This window comes from Colobus angolensis, unplaced genomic scaffold (assembly GCF_000951035.1).
Source record: "Colobus angolensis palliatus isolate OR3802 unplaced genomic scaffold, Cang.pa_1.0 Scaffold369, whole genome shotgun sequence".
Taxonomy (NCBI): domain Eukaryota; kingdom Metazoa; phylum Chordata; class Mammalia; order Primates; family Cercopithecidae; genus Colobus; species Colobus angolensis.
This window is the reverse complement of record NW_012117032.1, coordinates 2,727,537-2,744,174: the sequence shown is the minus strand read 5'-3', so window position 1 is coordinate 2,744,174 and position 16,638 is coordinate 2,727,537. Positions and strand designations below refer to the sequence as shown.

Sequence of the window (16,638 nt, the reverse complement as noted above, 5' to 3'; positions counted from 1 at the left end):
ACTACATCTGTTTCAAACCTTTCTTTGCTATTCAATTCCTTAACATTTATTTTGCTTATTTGAATATGTTCTTTTAAATTTTTGAGTCAGTTTTTATTTTATTGCACGTAGAATATTTGCATGGGCCAAAAAAAAAAAAAAAACCCAAGATGGCTCTGAAAGACTTATAATAAAAGGAAAAGCCATTCCCTGCTCCAACCTCAAAACCCAATCTCAAAAGGTAAACCCCAAAGTTATTTATTCAAGTATTTGCCAATACATTTCTAAGTCATATGCTTATATATATTTATTGAAATACCTATTCTACATATTAGCAGTTGGTGTTCCAGTAGGGTAATTGAGCTCTTAGTTCTTTTTACACATATTCCCATCCACTCTCTCCTCCTTCACCCTTCAACATAGTTATATTTCAGTACTCACTAAAAGAATAGCCAATGTTTATTCAGTATGGATAAATGTTGTTTTTTACTGAGCAAAGTTATACCTGAAGATTTAATGCCTTTCTTACAGAACTTTGTGTTTTTCTTGGTCAACAATTGCCTAGGGTTTTCTTTTCTTGTCTTCTCTATGTGTATGTCACTATTTTTTCCCCCAAATGCTCAAAAAATCTGTCCTGTGCCTATCAATAATTTCAAATCCTGGAAGCTACTCAGTCACTCCGACACTTTCTTTCTTTCCTGGAGCCCTCCCTCCCCTTACCTGGCTGCTGTACTCACAGTCTGGGATGCAACTGCTATCCTGGGCCTTCTCCTTCCCAGTCTCCTATGTGGGATCCCCTTTCTCTTGGGTCCTGTATCTTCGTAGTTTACCATTTTGCTAAAATACATGGAATTTCTCATTAGTGACACTAGGTGCTAGAAGACAGTGGAGCAATTTTCATCACAGACTTCCATGGTGAAAGTCTATCTTGGAAAAGCTGTCATTGAAATATAAGGGTAGAATAAAAACATTCTAAAAGGAGATGTAAATATAGTCTTATACTGAGGATTGGACTAATGAAGAGATTACAGGTTCAAGAAAAAGGGAATTACCAAAGAATAGGTGGAGACTGACCTTGAAAAGAATTAGAGGAAAAAAGATCTTCTCATATCACCTTCCCTCCCCCAAATTAAGAAAGTTAAAATCTAAGCCATCAGAGATAATTTTGATGGTCACATCCCTTTAACTTAACAATATTATATATTATTAGGTGTGAACCTCGAATATCTGAGACAGGTCTTGGTTCATTTAGAAAGTTGATTTTGCCAAGGTTGAGGATGCGTGCCTGTGACACAGCCTCAGGAGGTCCTGACAACATGTGCCCTAGATGGTCAGGGAATGGCTTGATTTTATACATTTTAGGGAGACATAAGACATCAATCAATATATGTAAGATGAATGTTGGTTCTGTCCAGAAAGGCGGACAACTCAAAGCAGGGAGGGAACTTCCCGGTTACAGGTAGGTGAGAGACAAATAGTTGCATTCTTTTGAGTTTCTCATTAGTCTTTTCAAAGAAGGGAATCATACATGCATTTATCTCAGTGATCAGAGGGATGACTTCGAATAGGATGGGAGGCAAGTTTGCCCTAAGCAGTTCCTAGATTTACTTTTCCCTTTAACTTAGAGATCTTGGATCCCAAGATTTATTTTCCTTTCACATAGGTCACTGTAATTTTTCAATCCCAATTTCCTCATAAGATTTCCAAGTATTTCTGCAAATGATGCTTTAACTTTACATTATAAGTGATGCCACAGTAGAAGACTTCTGACACATAAGGATTATGTTTTCTGTTCAAGAACAAAAATAGCATTTGTGAAAACTCACTGCTTTCTTGACTTTGGTTGACTTTGTGTTGCCTTTATCTCTGCCTTTTAATATGTTCACTAATGTGCTGCAGGTGTGAACAGACATTAAACTCAGTATGGGAATACATTGATTAAATGAAAGTAAAAGCTTGAAGGCAGAAAGAATAACATTAAACTGTTAAATACTTTTTTACTGTTTAAAAATACATTGACAGTTAATATTTACTGAGCACCTAGTATGTGCCAAGTACTGCCCGTAGACACATGGATAAAAGACATTACCTATGTCTTCAAAGAGCTTACAATATAGAGGAAAAACAAACAAGTAAATAATTACAATACAGAATACTGAAGTGCCAGGAAAGAAAATGCACAAACTGCTTTGAGAAGATAGATAAAAAGGGAAACACGTAAGAAGTTAAATATATATATACACACACACACACAACTTAATCTATAGTATTAGGTCATGATAATCTGTAATACTCCTTTAAAGATTATTATTCTCATATGTGAGGCTCAAAAGGATTAAGCAACACACCGGATGTCACACATCGAGTGGCAGAGCTGGAACTGGTCTTAAACCACGATGTCCTGATTCCAAATGATACACTATGCTCCAAAAGAGATTTTTTTCCTGAAAGCATGTATTAGAAGAGAAGATTTTACTTTCCTTCAACAAGATACATAATAAACATCAGTGAGATTTTTGGTTTGTTTTGTTAGGGCATTAAAAGGCAAATTTTTCTTTTTCTTGAACAGACTGCCCTTTTCTTTTGTTTTCTTTACATTTATATGGCATCAGATGCCACTGCCCATATACATTAGTATCATATTAATTTTTTTACATATATGCTTTTTAAAGAGAGACAGGGTTTTGCCCTGTTGCCCATGCCTGACCCAACATTACTTTGGCATGCTCAAAAACCTTCAGTTGTTCACTATGAACTATCAAGCTTATTTCAAATGCTTCAATCCAATATCCCCAGCTCCTAGCTAGTGGTCTTCTAGGTGTTCATTTCGTACATATTAGAAGAATGAAAAATAACACACCCACTATTCTAGTGTGACAGGAGATTGTGTAAAGTAAATAAGATCCAAGAAGTGGACAAATCAAAAAAATCCTAGCTAAGTTGAAGTTAAAGATAAATTTTACCAGGTTAGCCACAGAGACGTCACGTCCAGGTACAGCACCAGGACAGGGAGGCTGGATTCAGAGCTGTATCTCAGGGAGGGGTGAGATGTGCTCTAAGAGAAAGAAGCTCCCATTCGTTATGCCCCAAGCCACTTTGAAGTGTTGGTCTAAAAAGAGAACGTTCTTGCCTCTTTAACTAATCAGACGTAGAATGATGAATTTTTTATTCCTGCATATAAAACCAAATTTAACACCTTGGCTCTAACTAGCACCTCCTCCCAACTTCCTGCCCCATCTCAGGCACAGAAGTTTAAGTCATGATTGCTTCATCTTGTCCAGTTCCCACTTTTCTTCTTATCCAGTTAGTTCGCAAGTGTTAGAGACTCTGCCTCCTTGATGTTTCAGACATCTGGCCAATTCTTCCCTCCCCTGGATCCTTGGTTGAAGTTCTCCTTACCGATTTTCCCTGAACTCTCAACTGATTTTCCCACCTTCTCTCCAGAAACACTACTAAACAGAGATTTATCAACATGACTTTGTTCCCCTTTTTCTTTTTTTTTCTTTACATTTATATGGCCTTGGATGCCATTGCCCATATACATTAGTATCATACTAAGTTTACTTTTTTTTACATATATATTTTTTAAATAGAGACAGGGTCTTGCCCTGTTGTCCAGGCTGGTCTTGAACTCCTAGCCTCAAGCAATCTTCCCCACGTCCAGGCTTCCAAAGTGCTAGCATTACAAGTGTGAACCATCACGCCTGGCCCAACATTACTTTGGCATACTCAAAAACCTTCAGTTGCTCACTATGAACTATCAAGTATATTCCAAATACTTCAATCCAATATCCCTAGCTCCTAGCTAGTGGTTTTTGTCTGGATTTCCTGCCTCTCTCACCCCTCCTCAGTCTCCTGAAGTGACCCTATTCTCTAAGTAAATTAAATTATTATTATTGTCCCAGACAGGCCCTTTGCATCCTGTATCTGCACCATGGTATCTGCGTTTTCTTTAACTTGGAACGCCCTTTTATTTTTCGGGGTCCAGTTCATAGGTTCCCTTAAGCCCTTATCCTCCTGATGGAAATCATTTCTCCCTTTTCTGATCTGGCCTAGCATTTTGTTTTTACGGGGTCCTGTAAACCCTCATCACCAACAGGTCTGTGCCACAGTCAGTCACGTACTGAGCACATCTTGTATAGTCGCTCTGAGGAAGAATTCCAGTTCATCCTCTTCCTATGTAGCATGTGCCAATACCCATGGTATAAATACACCATGGCCAATTTCAAGACATTGAGAGGCCTTGAAAGTGAGAGGCTTTGAGGCATTGAGAGGCTCTGGTGAAAGGTGATAGGAGCTGACCCCAGCACACTACTTGTTTCTTTGTAAAATGAGGAAATAAAACATTTAATGTGGAATTCTTGTAAAGACTAAATGACAAAGTAAATGTAAATTACTTGACACAGCCTGGCGTAAACACTCCATGTCATTACCTCTGCTGTTATTGCTTCTGTTGTTGCTGCTGCTGCTACACTATTATTGTTAATAATGGTATTTATACCTATGCCTATTCCTATTATTATTTCTATCACTAGGATTAATGGTAATATCTCCCTCCTAAACTGTAAACTCCTTGAAGGAGGAAAACGAAACCAGTATCTATTGAGCATCTACTATTGTTCAGGCACGAGACTTTAACCATCTCTCAAATGTCTAAGAGGTTCATATATATTTTTTTCTCAATTAATTACAATCACCCTGTGAGACAGAGTCTATAATTACCTCCAGTTTGTAAATGACAAACAGAGACGTAAAGAGTTGAAGTCACTTGTTCAAGATTACATAGATAGTAAGTGGTAGGGCTGAAACTCACTAAAGTTTGTCTGGCTTTGCAATCCATTCTTTGATCAAACATATTGATACTCAAGATTTAAGTCTGACGTTTAGGTAGCAAACTTACCTTTGCCAAAAAATCTTCTTCCTGTGAATTATTTTTTTATGGGTCCAGGGAAAACTACAGGATTTTCCTAACTTCCTAAAATGCTGTACAAAGGCAAAGTCATAAGAAAAAACACTGAGTAGCAATTACCTACAACTTCTTATCAAAGAAGAATGTTAGCTACATAATTTCATTTTAAATACAAGCTTTTCATAAAGAATGAGCATAGATTTAATGCAATTATAAATGTCACATAAAACGAGAAATTAGTAGGCATGTGGAACAAGTCTCAGAAATCAAAATTGATCATTCTTGTCTAACTGTAGTCAGAGAAATTGCCCACAGACTGGGCTATAGTTTCATTAGCTTGATTAAAAGTGAAAACTGGAGGAAGGGTAAACTAGGTCAAAAACTTCCTGACTCCTTGAGGATTAAAACATTTACTAGATACTAAGTATGGGTGAAAGGATCACTAAGAAACTATCTGCCAGCCTTGGCGAATAGGGAAAGACAGACAGGGCACCCTGAACTGCAAAAACTGATTATAACAAGAATGAAAAGCACAGAGGAATTGGGCATGAACTCTAGAGCAAGGATTTCTAAAGTGAAAATGCCTTTATTTATGACCCCAGCTAGGGAATTCATAGCTAGAGGGTCAGCATGTACGTAGGTAACATACGGCAAGTTTTATTATGGGACTGACCAAGTTTTTCAAAGCCAGGGCTCTTAATTATATAATTCAAGCTTACTACCAATTTTTTTTTGCTCTACTAGACACACACACACACACACACACACACACACACACACACACACACACACCCCTACCATTATACAAAATGAGACATTGTTCCTAAACTTCAATTAAGCTACTGTATACCTTCCCCTCACCCACATCCACCCCATACTTCCATTTATGGCTCCCACTTTAATTTAGAAAACAGGACTCTCACATAAACTGGTAGGGTGGTGGGAAGGAGAGGGAAAATAAGTATGAGTGGTGGGAAAGGAAAGATTTCAGAGAACTGGCAATGGCCTGAGTGAACATGATAACAGCTGAACCTTTAGGCTCAGGAGTGCCACCATTTTTGAGGAACTTGGTGGAGAAGGAAGTCATAGAAAGATAAAATAATGAGAATTAGAATAAGCAAGAGTGGTGACCATCTTTCCTAAGAAATCTCCATGGAAATTAAGTATTATTTTTCTTCTTCTGTTCAATTTCTTAAAAATGTAATACTGTAATCCCTCAGTTCTGCATATACCATCAACGTATTAACAGCTTCTCTGAGGAGTGAGGGAAGCCTACTATGAGAACATTAAATAAGTAAACATTAATTTTTAAGATATATCTTATTTCAGAAAGGTTAAGTTGGGAGGAGGGGTGTGGTGAGGCAGGTGAGGGTTAGGTAGGGGAGTGGAAGTGAGAGTACAACTCAAAATTCAGCAAATCTAGTACCTGGACTACCTCTTCTGGCCATGCTGGGAGTTGGCTGCCTCCATAGATGGGTGGCTTTGGGTGGGCTGGTGAGCTGATGACCACAAAGGGCCATGGAGCTTCCACTCACCTAATGACTGTCCCAGAAGAAACTGTGATGGATAGAACCTCTGTAGTAAATGAAAATTAAGCTATCACTGTTACTTATAGGAAAAGCTTCAAAAATGCACTTAGAAGAGAGACTTTATGGAGATCTTAGCTATTACAACAAAACATGACAGTGTATCATAAGGTGCATCAACATTCAATCAGAATACAGCTCAATGTCATAGGGCTATTCCACCTCCCAATCAAGGTTCTCTCTTGAGAAACAGAAACAAACCCACTTAGATTAGGAGTTAAAATCCTTATGTATAGAGTACAGAAGAAATATAATAAAAACTTAGTAAATGTAAACAACTTCCGTTCAGAGAACTCTGTCCCCTTTCAGCATATAAAACCATACTATCCACCCTGTCCAAGACAGATCCCTAGTGATGGACTTTGGTCAGTAGCACAAACATAAGCAAACAAATCCAGGAATGTGGAAAGTGTACTTACAGCACTAAAACTTTTTTCTTTATGGGATTCTGCAATGGGAATATTGTTGTTTGTGAACCATACACATTGAAATCATGAACAACTTTTTACTCCAATTTACACCCGTGACCACCTGTGTCATTCTCTGGGGTTTTGCACTGTTTACAAAAGGATTTTAATTCCTCAGTAAAATGGGTTTGTTGCTATTTCTCAAGAGAGAACCTTGATTAGGAGGTGGAATAGCATTATGACATTAAGTTGCATTCTGATTTAATGTTGATGCACTTTACAGTACACTGTCATGTTTCACTGTACTATCTAAGATCTCCACAAAGTCTCTTTTTTCTTTTAAGTGCATTTTTGAGGCTCTTTCTATAAGTAAAAATAGTTTAAGAAGTTTAGCTCTTAAAACCATGACACTACTGTCTGCATTTACCTCTCTTAAAGGCATTAGGCCAAATCAGAACATTAAAACACCCCGTCTTCTTATATGGAGTCACAAACAGAGTCGATTGACTGATTCTATAGAGATGTCATTTGAGCTTTGCTAAGTAGTACTTGTATTAACCATGAAAAGCTCAGGAAAACTGGAATAATGAGGAAAGAAATCAGAGCAAGACCATAAAAGCCCAGTTCATTTCAAGGAAAAAGCAGTAACCATCCCTCCCCACTACATTTTAAATATCACAATGAATTTAAGTAACAAAATAAACAATTAACTGAGAGCACACTTTATGTACAACTTTAAATTCTTCCTACTGTGTTCATTACCAAGCTGTTTTCTCTCTTTAGGGAGGATGAGGGGGAAACTTTTAAAAGACTCATTTAACACAGAAGTCAATTTCCACTAATGTATTCTTCATGTGGCATATGTAGTCTTCCAAAGCAGATCTATATATACAAATACACATGTATCAGTATCTTCTTTTATAAGAACAACAGCAATTAGCCCACCCCAGACACATTATTGCTATTCATATCCTGTAGGGAAAAAACATGAATATGAGAACCACCTCACTTAAAATAAATGCAAACTGAGAAGTATTTCTGATAGAATTGTTTTGTAAAAAACACCTCTAATTGTGAAAAAAACAATGCAACTATTATATAACCCAGCTTTTACCTTCTAGAAAGTTAGGCAGGGAGTCTTTTTCATGCATTCATCCCTGAGGAAGTAGAAATAAAGTGCTTTGGCCAGGCGCGGTGGCTCAACCCTGTAATCCCAGCACTTTGGGAGGCCGACACGGGCGGATCACGAGGTCAGGAGATCGAGACTATCCTGGCTAACATGGTGAAACCCCGTCTCTACTAAAAAATACAAAAAACTAGCCGGGCGAGGGGGCAGGCACCTGTAGTCCCAGCTACTCCGGAGGCTGAGGCAGGAGAATAGCGTGAACCCGGGAGGCGGAGCTTGCAATGAGCTGAGATCTGGCCACTGCACTCCAGCCCGGGCGACAGAGCGAGACTCTGTCTCAAAAAAAAAAAAGAAAATAAAATAAAGTGCTTTGCATCAACTGTTGCTATCAAGTCATGTAAGACAGAAAGAGCTGGTATGACACTGTGGTCTTTGTGACTTTGGGTGTGTAAAGGTACCATCGGCTTTCACAGAATCACCAAGGGTTCCCCAGGTCAAGATCCCACAGCCACCTTTGTACGTGTTCAGTGGAGGGGAGGAAACTAAGAATTTGCAGTACTGTGTAGGAGGCCAAAGCAGAAAAGAGAGGGAGATGCAAACAGACGCAACCTGACCGCCTAGAAAATACTCATCACAGACTTCAAAGAAAGCTTTTCTCCTTCAGCTCTTCAGATCATGCCTCAGGTAGGGGGATAGGGGGTTTTAATTGGCAGGAACACATGCCTAGTTTGTTAGAAATCGGAAATATAAAAGACACTACCTAAAATTCCTCAAATCTCATTTTGTACATAAAATGTAGCCAGTGGAAGCAGGAGAGGAGACATCTGCACGTACCACACATGCATGCACAGGCACTCTTAGATTCAAAGCAAGTTGCTACAACTAGCCAGAGAAAATAACAGACATGTGTGCTTAGGCAAAATATAGGTAAGAAACAAAGATATTAAAGGGAATACACACACACACATACACACACACACACACACACACACACACACACACAGAGAATGAGTTCTAGCTTTAATCAACACAATCCACAAAATAATTTTCTCTACCGTTGAAGAGTTTTCTAATAGCTAGCCCTTCATTAAATCTCCTCAGATGGAATGCCAGTGTTTGGTTATTACAGAATTAGACTGAGCCAGAATCTGGTACCAGACGGTACTTATCACAGATGTAGAGATCTGAAAAATAACAGATACACATTATAAGCCCTTTTAGAATTCTGGCCCCAAAGGTGCCCATAAAATAGATACTTCTGGCTTAGCTACATGATTTTTACATATGACCTACGCACCTGATCTGACTGTTCAAATGTCGGTTGGTACCTTAGTCATTTACAGGGCACTTTTGCCTGCATGACCCCATCAGATTCTTGTGATGGTCCAGTGAGGTAAGTGGAAGTATTATTGTCCCTGCTTAATAGATGAGGAAACTGAAATTCACACAAGTAAATAAGTCAGAGGTAATGAAGATAGAACCAGTAACCAAACTGCCTCTTAAGTCTAATGCACTTTGAGGAATTATAGATATGTTGTGTCTTACAATATACAGAATGTTGCTTTTATGGTTTACTAATCACAGTATTCTGGCAGTGGCTTTTTTTTTTTTTTTTTTGGCAATGTCCTTTAGTCTGCCTTCTAGGTCTCTAAAACAGCACAGCTATTTCTCACTAATCTTTCTCATCAATTCATTTCCTGGGTTAAGTTCCTTCTTCCAGAACATCTCCCTGTAGACAGGGATCAGAGAAACATGAACCGGGCTTCTCTGTTCCCAAGGGAAGATGTCCACCACCCAAAGAGAGAGAAAACAGCGAATATTTGGTAACTCACCTGCTAGCAGCACCACTGTTCTTTATTAGCAAACACATTGCCCTCAATAAGGGGCACCTGGCTTGCTTTTTCTTAACAATCAATCTGCCTTCAGAGCTGGAGCTCGTAAGAGGCACAGCCTCCCATTCTGTTACAAAAATTCTATGGTCTCCTCAGCTACTTTCTCCTTATCATTTCTCATTAGAGTGATTTCTTATACAGAAATGAAATGGCGTATTGTATTAAATAATTATAAAATATTTTAAAATTTCAATCATGAGTATTTGAGAGGAAGCTGAAACCGGTTCTGATGACGACAGGTGGAAGGTAGTAACTGAGTTAGCATCAATGCATTCACTTCAAACCACTTGTAGAAATGAAGTGTTATTTAGTTGCATAGAGCTGCAATCTCCAAATACACACATTTGTTCTCAGACGACAGCAGTTCTTCAAATTAACAGTGAAAATATTAAACCAACGGAAGACATTTTGGTTGTTTTGACAGGTTGACTTGAGTGTTATGCCATCTCATTAAACCAAGCCAAGTAAGGGAAGAAAAGATAGATGAGGCCAAAGCCCAGGAGTGAGGTCACGAGCTAAATGTGACTGCATAGCAACAAAAGTTTGACTGAGAAAGATATGTCCCCAGGGTAGAAGTCCCTTTGAGTCCTTCTCAAATGCCTAATGAGTCCTTCAGGTCAAGAAAGGAAATTTGTTGACTACCTTCTCTTAGCTTGCTCCCATAGGCATGAGACTAATAGCACTTTAAAGTCTGTTGTGAAGGATATAATGATTAACTGACCATTTAAATCCTAGAAAGGTCACAGTAGCAGACCCTATCAGTGCTTCAGAGCCAAAGCAGCAGAGTGTGAAACTTGAAATCCACTATGAGCTCAGAAAATGATTAAACTGAGAAGTGATCCATGGCTGCTCATAAATGAAGTCCAAGATTCCTAGCATTATCAATAACAGCGTAGGCACAAGATCATTGTTGGTGACAAAAAAAGAAAAAAAAGAAAAAAAAAAAGGTAGTTGGATTATCCTTTTTTTTAATTAGCAAAAAAAAGCAGTTGGGCTAATGGAAATATTAGTTATTAGCTCTAAATTTGGTAAATGAATGCTGCTTTTAAGAGTTTAAGAGGCTGTCTGATCATAAATACTCCAAAAAGCACACTACTAATTCAAACTAATTAATAATACAGCATAACCCTCCAGCTAAGTTACTAGTGAGAAGAAATTTACTTATCAGTTTTATTCCCACCAAATCTATACCCAAAGGTTTGGGATTGATTATAGCAAGATGTGTTGTCTTATTATCAAAATAGTATTTATTACTCATACATTTCTAAAGCAATAACCTGTTATGATTTTTTAACTCATTGAGTAGAAAGCTGAATATTTACTGACATTTCTTGAAAACCTGCAACCCGCCTGCAGGAAAGAATTTGACATCATCACACTGTGTTTTCCTTAACTTGACAGGAAGTCAACTTCAAGCAGATTGACTTGAAGCGGAATCTCATTTGGGAAGCGTAAGTGTCCGATAAAAACTGTGTGTTTTTTTAAATTTGGAAAATACTCAAGTTCCAGTTGCTTATAATTCTCCTCTACTTTCTGAAAACCTGGCAATCCCATGTGGACTTCTGGTAGAATGAGCAATGCAAAGAACTGGCTTGGACTTGGCATGTCCTTGTACTTCTGGGGACTGATGGACCTTACGACCACCGTTCTCTCGGGTACCCCAACACCACAAGGTGAATTAGAAGCACTCCTGTCAGACAAGCCACAGTCACATCAGCGGACCAAAAGGAGCTGGGTTTGGAACCAGTTTTTCGTTCTGGAAGAGTACACTGGGACCGACCCTTTGTATGTCGGCAAGGTAAGAAATGCCAAGTAGAAATGACCCGGGTATTGGATATTGAAATTGAATATGAATTGAATATGAAAGTTCACCTAGCCTGTATCTGAGGCCTGAGAGAAACTGGAACACGTGGTACATTACTTGACACCTAGCTAAAATGTAACTTCCGCTTTGTCAGATACCAGTCAGAAAGGAAAGATTTATTTCCTTGTCCATGTCTCTGTTACGAATGGCAAAAACTGGGAACTAGGATTTGGAAGAAAAGGCTCAGACCCTGCAAGAGCTATTCAAGTCCTAAAAGAGGCAGCAGCTGCTGTCTGGGAATGACAGAATGGGGAAGAGGGAAATGTGGAAATGCAAGAAGAGTGAAGGGTTTTTTGCTTTGTGTTTTTGTGGGGTTTTTTCAGAGCATTTCCAGAGGTATTGCCTGAGGTGCAAATTTAATGAAAAAAATAAAAATAAAACATTTTTCATTTCAGAAGATCTTAGCATGTGCTTTAGGATAGCTGGAGACAATAAATATATTTATAAATGTTATATTTGAATTCTCTTGATTTAATCTATCATTATTTCATCTTTAATCCTGAATTTTTCCTGTGTTTACTTTATTGGGGTGTTAATTACAGACTATTTTGTGAAAGCAACCAAGTGAGAGAGAATGGGAGACAAGGAACTAATTAGAAAATAAATAATTCATTCAAATGGTAACTTAAACGCTTGTTTAGCATAGAGGCTGGGAGCATGGGTTTCAGATTCAAACACAGGTGGATTCAAAGCCCAGTCCTGCAATTATTTCTAGAGTGACTTTGGACAGGTCACCAAGCCCTGCTCACCTCGGCTTCCTCAAATTTGAATGATGAGGATGAGAGTACTACTCCTTCTCAAGTATTGTCCACCCAAGCTCTTTCCCCAGTGTCCACTTACTTCTTAACCCAGGTATATGGCTTCAGTCCCCACCACTGACCCAAAGCTGTGTTTTCATTGTTTCTCAAGACCTCCCTACTGCCCAACCCAATGGCTTCATTTTATGACACCTCCCAGTCACAACCTCAGACACTGATGACCTGTCTCCCCTTGACTCACTGTCCTCTCTGTGCCATGACCTTCACAATCTCGTTTTTCCTTCTTTTGTCTCAGCGGTGTTTGTGGGTCCTCTCCTTCCACCTGACCCCAATTGTTGGTGGGCTTGTCAGCTTTGCCCCAGCCTCTTCTCCACACACTCATTCCCTGGGTGAACTCGCCACCTCTGCAGTTTTGAATGCCATGTCTATGCCAGTGAATGCAAAACCTCTATCTCTGGCTTAGACCACTTCGGGTTATAAATCCTACTGCATATGTGACATCTCCACATTTTTTACTCATAGGCCTTTCCAGTGCAGTGTGTCCAGTAAGAAACTCTTCTTTTTTTCTCCTAAACATAGTCTGCCCCATCACCCATCCATCACCTAGTTCCTAAAACCAGAGACCCGGGGATCATTCCTCCCTTTTCCCTGCCCGCACATTCTCTCCCTCTGAAAATTCTGCTAGTCCTATGCCAGAATCAACCCCAAATCCTGCATTTCTCTTATCCCTGCTTCCACTATCATCTGTCACCTGGGCAAATATCTAGCCTCCCAACCAGTCTCCTCATGTCCACCTGCACCTCCCTCCAATCTGTTCTCCACCACGGTCTGTTTAAAATTTAAGTCAGATCATATCACTCCTCTACTTATGTCTCTCCAACGTTTCTCCACTATGCGTTGAATCCTCCAGACACCTCTCCACAGCTTACACCACCACTCCTTTCTGGATCAGCCTGCCTCCTGGCACCCACCCACGGCCCATGCTACTCTCTCCCTCATTCTCCTGTTGCAGGGGTATGACCTTCGGCACTTCCTGCAACCTGGCAAGCACTGCCTTTATTGCTCCCCCATAATGAAATGCCCTTCCGCTGGCTTCTCTCATGCCTTCCTTGACCACTCTCTAAGGCAAGCCCCTCTGTTAGACTCTCTTTCACAGCCCTAATCACAACCACCATATTTGATTTGTTTTTTTATTTACATGTTTATTTTCTGAAGCCTCTGGTTAAAACTAGAAGCTCAGTGAAAGCAAGAACATTGCTCCCGTTTTATCCCCAAGGCCTAACACAGCATTTATCTTGTAGAAGGTGCTCAAGATGATATTTAATAAATGAAGGTCTCACTGGGTAGTAAGGATTAAATAAGCTAATGCATGCAAAGCACTTTGCACAGTACTCAATCCAGAGTAAAATTTTAATCATCCTTAACCTGTAGTAGTAAATAGTACTACAGTAGCTATAGTATTAATAGTGATAACAGTAACAGTAGTTTAAGGAGTTCATTATGGGAACTCAACAGTTCAGTAATACCTAATGCAGCTTTAAATCCCTTGGCCTCAAAACCTGTGAGTTTTTGTTGACTTCTCCTTTCCTTACCTCCTTTATCCTTCACGTGCAATCGGTCCCCATATCTGCCAATATTTTCCTGCCAGTTTCTCTGGGATGCATCTCCTCCTCTCTAGGCTCTGTCATGACCATGATCCTTTGTTCTTCCTGATTAGATTAACTAAGCCCGTGCTGCCTGTCTTCCTGTAGAGAGACTCTTCCCGTCCCTCCTCCAGGGTGCTCAGCACATTCCTCTCCCTGAAGCACCCTTTCCATCATGTTGCTCCTCTGATTAAGAAAGCACTGTAGCTCTTGAATGCTATCAGAGCTCCTAGCATACAGTTCAAGGACTTCCTCCTACCTCACTCAGCCCTCTCACACAATTTCTCAAATCAGGTCCTCATCCCAATCAAGCTGGACCTCCTTAACTGGTTCTGCCACACATACCACGTTTGTCCCTGACCCCACACATGTGCCCACGCTGCTGCCCTGCCCAGGACAGGCCCTGACTTCCGCTCATCAGGCCACATTCAAATTCTCAAAATTTTAGCTTAAAATCAGACAATTCTATCACGAACACATCTTGCATCTACTCAGAATTCCAAAGACTTCTAGCTTCTCCACATCTATATAACATTTCTTCCAAACAGACATACATGGTCACTGCTAAGTTCAAGAAAAGAGTATGTTTGTATTCAGCAATTTTCAGTAATTACTTATGTGCACATACAATTTAGGGCTCCATTGCCTCCTCCCAAGGGTAGAAATTGAGACGCCACTCCCCTACTTTGTCCACACGTCCCTGACGCTGAGTACTTGGCACAGAACTGGCCACAAAGAGTGCAGAAGAAAAAGGTAGCTAACGTTTTATTGGACTACCACAGTACTATGTGTCGGTCACATTCACATCAAAGCAGATCATTTAATCATCATAACAATGCTGTGAGGTGAGTATAACACAGGGAACTAGGCTCAGAGAGGTTATTCATGTTCATTGCCCAAAGTTACACCAAAGGTAGCAGGGAAAGCCTGGGCTGAAATATACATTGCTCCTACCCCAAAGCACCGGCTTTCCTTTACATTGCCTTGTCTGTGGCCAGTGGCTTTAGACTAAGCCCAGAGGATACACACAGGAGTCAGTGGTGTTTAGGAGGGATCAGGAATCTGAGCCAGGCTGCTTCCTGAACCCTTTATCTCTGACGCTGGGTAGTTCTTAGCTGTGTAGCACCCTTGAGTACTCACAATTAGTGCTTGCCCTTTCCAAATAACCTCAACCAAGATACAAGACACCCATTCATCTCAACAGTCATCTGACCCAATCCTCACACCAGCAACCAAGCGAAGATTTTTACCCTGCATGTGTTACCTCTACATGAAGAAGATAATCATATATTCACTTACCCAGACACTTTTCCCCTTTACTTTCTTTTGAAAGGGAATTAATCCCCTTTCATTCTCTTTACCCAGGGGCATTCTGCTTGTCACCTTGAGCTCCGGAAGACGTCTGTTTAGAGAGCTTGCCGGAGTTATTTGCTTATTTCAAAAAGGAGTATGGCAACAATTATCAGCTGTAATTGGTATGGCCTTACAAAATCCACACTGGGCTGTCCAGGGACAAGGCGGTGTCGAGTTAAAGCTAGATTATATTGACATATGCAAAGAGAGGGATGCTGAGAGCTTGTGCTTGTGCACGAATTTGTGGGTCCAAATCATGCCGAGGTTAACAACTATGTGGAAGCTGCCTGACCACAAACTGTAAGCACTCACTGCATTCTCGAAACTATTCAAGGCACTCTGAAAGATGACAAAAGGAGTGAACATCATTCTTGTTTTCAAAATCCTAAATCAGCTAAGATTCTTCAGAACCTGCTTGTACTTCCCATCACTCACTACTCCTTTGGCTGAAGATCTTAAAGACTAAAGAATGGTTAGGATAAATGAGACATTCACTTGTCTTATTCTGCCTAAAATATTTTCCCAAGATGTACGTAACTGTGCTGCTGACTCTGCTCGGAAGCTTCTTACCTTCCTCCAAATAGCTGGTACACAGTCAGTGTTAGTTGAATTAAATATGGATAAACATAAAACACATTTTTATTACACTGCCGATTTGCTGAGTGACTTGGAGAAAAGCTGTTAATGTCTGTTCTTTGCAATTTTTGAAACCGAATGTGTATTCTATGGCTGGTAAAGTGGAATATTAAATGTGCACTGCTGCATGGGTTATTAAGCTGGTGACTCTCAGACCCATGCTCACCTTTCCACACTCTGCTTTGGGTACTGGGGCTGAAACTCTCCAAGCCATAATTTCTCCTCTTCCAACCAGCTCCTCTCCCAGGTAGGTTCTGCCTGCCTGTAGAAGGTACTAGAGGGAGCCCAGGAGGCAGGAGGAGGGAAGAGTGACTTGCTCCTCATCACACCTACTTCTAAGAGGTGTGAATCCCAGGGAACAGGGACACCTCCTCCAAGCTCCTGAGGCCCCAGCCCAAGGGGCAGCCCTCCTTCCTCAGGGGTCTCAGGCCCGGCCTCAAGGGGCTCCCCTCCAAACCTGCCGATCCCAGAATCCCCACCTCTGT

At 40.2% G+C, this 16,638-nt stretch overlaps 1 protein-coding gene across 2 annotated transcripts in view; it reads left to right on the top strand.

Moving 5' to 3' along the window:
* CDH20 (cadherin 20, type 2) overlaps positions 1-16,638 on the top strand; it is a 216,660-nt gene that overhangs the window by 144,118 nt on the left and 55,904 nt on the right. For both annotated transcript variants that reach the window (XM_011953607.1, XM_011953608.1), the window contains exon 2: positions 11,301-11,697. In XM_011953607.1, coding sequence (XP_011808997.1) covers positions 11,452-11,697 — 246 coding nt within the window. In that variant the 5' untranslated portion in view covers positions 11,301-11,451. The remainder of the gene's footprint in view (positions 1-11,300; positions 11,698-16,638) is intronic.